This window comes from Galeopterus variegatus, unplaced genomic scaffold (assembly GCF_000696425.1).
Source record: "Galeopterus variegatus unplaced genomic scaffold, G_variegatus-3.0.2 Scaffold286, whole genome shotgun sequence".
Classification (NCBI taxonomy): domain Eukaryota; kingdom Metazoa; phylum Chordata; class Mammalia; order Dermoptera; family Cynocephalidae; genus Galeopterus; species Galeopterus variegatus.
The window spans coordinates 137,066-138,684 of record NW_007726397.1 but is presented as its reverse complement, the minus strand read 5'-3'; the positions used below and the strand labels follow the sequence as shown (position 1 = coordinate 138,684).

Here is a 1,619-nt window from a genome sequence, read left to right as displayed (position 1 = left end):
ATATGTGTATGATGCTACTACCTATGAATTAGTATCCTTCAACACTTGTGTGCACATTTATGTTCTCAATTTCATTATTTATAAGAGTGGCTATAAATGCAGCAAAATGATAATGAGTAATTAAACTTGATAAAATGATAGTACCTATTTTTTTTTTTACCGGAGCTGGCTAAAGTTCTTAGCGTAGACTTACAGATGGACATGTGAATAGTAACAAGTACTACTAATTTGCCAGTTGCCTCAGGCCAGTTATAAGTTTGTGTTTTACTTACATGTATGTAAATATTAATTAAAACCTCATTTGACAGAATACTTTATATTCTCGTAAGTATCTTCCCCTTCTTTTTTGTTGCTATTTTACAAGCTATTGTGAACCACAGGAAAAGGATTTTTTCTGCAGATGTATTAAGTTTTACCTTCTATTTCTTAAGTCCTATTGGAATTGAAAGAAATGAAATCCCTATTTGCCCCACCTATAAATAAATTACCCATAATCACTGTTAAGCTTTTGTTTTCTAGCCTTCCTGATATTTTGTGTGTCTATGTGTATGTACACATGTATGAGTAGTAAATGAGCACTTAATCAGGATAATAGACCTTTCCTATTAGTATTAGAGCACTTTTACTTCCTGTGAACAAGTACTCTAAAAACTTTCTTTTATCTTTTCAGATGGACTGAACTGTGTCCAATGATTGAGGCCAGGAAGAATCATGGGCTGGTATTTGTAAAAGACAAGATATTTGCTGTGGGTGGTCAGAATGGTTTAGGTACATGATGTTAATTCACTGTTCAACTTTCCTGATGAGTTTGTTAATACTTCCTAATCTCAAATTATTGAAGCATTCCTTAAAATCTTGATACAAGCATTTACCACATGCATCATTATATCTGTTTTTACACTTTCTGGGAAATAACATTTTATGAAACATTGCAGGATGTTAAACATCCNCCTGTCTCTGAAAAGTTGGTAGTGGCCACCAGTCATTGTGACAGTGTCAGATGGCTCCCATATATTTCCAGATACCCCCTGGGGAATGGTATCACAACAGCTTAAGAACTATTGAGCAATAGAAACATTGAAGCTTTAAAAAAAATTTTAAGACTTTCTAAATACAAGTTTTAGGGCTTATATCCAGGTTGTAAATAGCAAAATTTCCTAAACATTTTTAAACATTGAATGAAAATATTATTATTTTTACTATTAAAATAACTACATTTGACCTATTTATTTTCTCAAATAATGATGTGCTAGAGAATCTTAAATAATTGTCTTAAATAATAGAGAATCTGAACTGAATCTAGAGATAATCCACAAGCTTCATTTTAGTCAGTACATTTTAAGCATTACTTAAGTATGAGAAAGAAATAACTTCTTTCCCTCCTCCTATCCCCATCCATTACTATTTTCCATAAACTGCTAAAAAATAGAAGGAAAAAGGACATTCGAATAATTGTAATCATATAATCAGAGGGGAAATCATTGACTGGTTTACTTTTTGATTTTTCCAGTATAGATAGAACATTTTTAAATTTGTAGGAAAAAAAAATCAATATTTCTGATTCTAAAAAAATATTAAATTTCTTTTATAAAGTAATAAGAATTTATCAACTAATAATA

The 1,619-nt window shown here is 30.5% G+C and overlaps 1 protein-coding gene across 1 annotated transcript in view; it reads left to right on the top strand.

Moving 5' to 3' along the window:
* Positions 1–1,619, top strand: part of KLHL7 (kelch-like family member 7) — a 68,581-nt gene that overhangs the window by 64,671 nt on the left and 2,291 nt on the right. Inside the window, exon 10 of the mRNA XM_008567031.1 lies at positions 671–768. Within this exon, the coding sequence (XP_008565253.1) occupies positions 671–768 (98 nt within the window). The remainder of the gene's footprint in view (positions 1–670; positions 769–1,619) is intronic.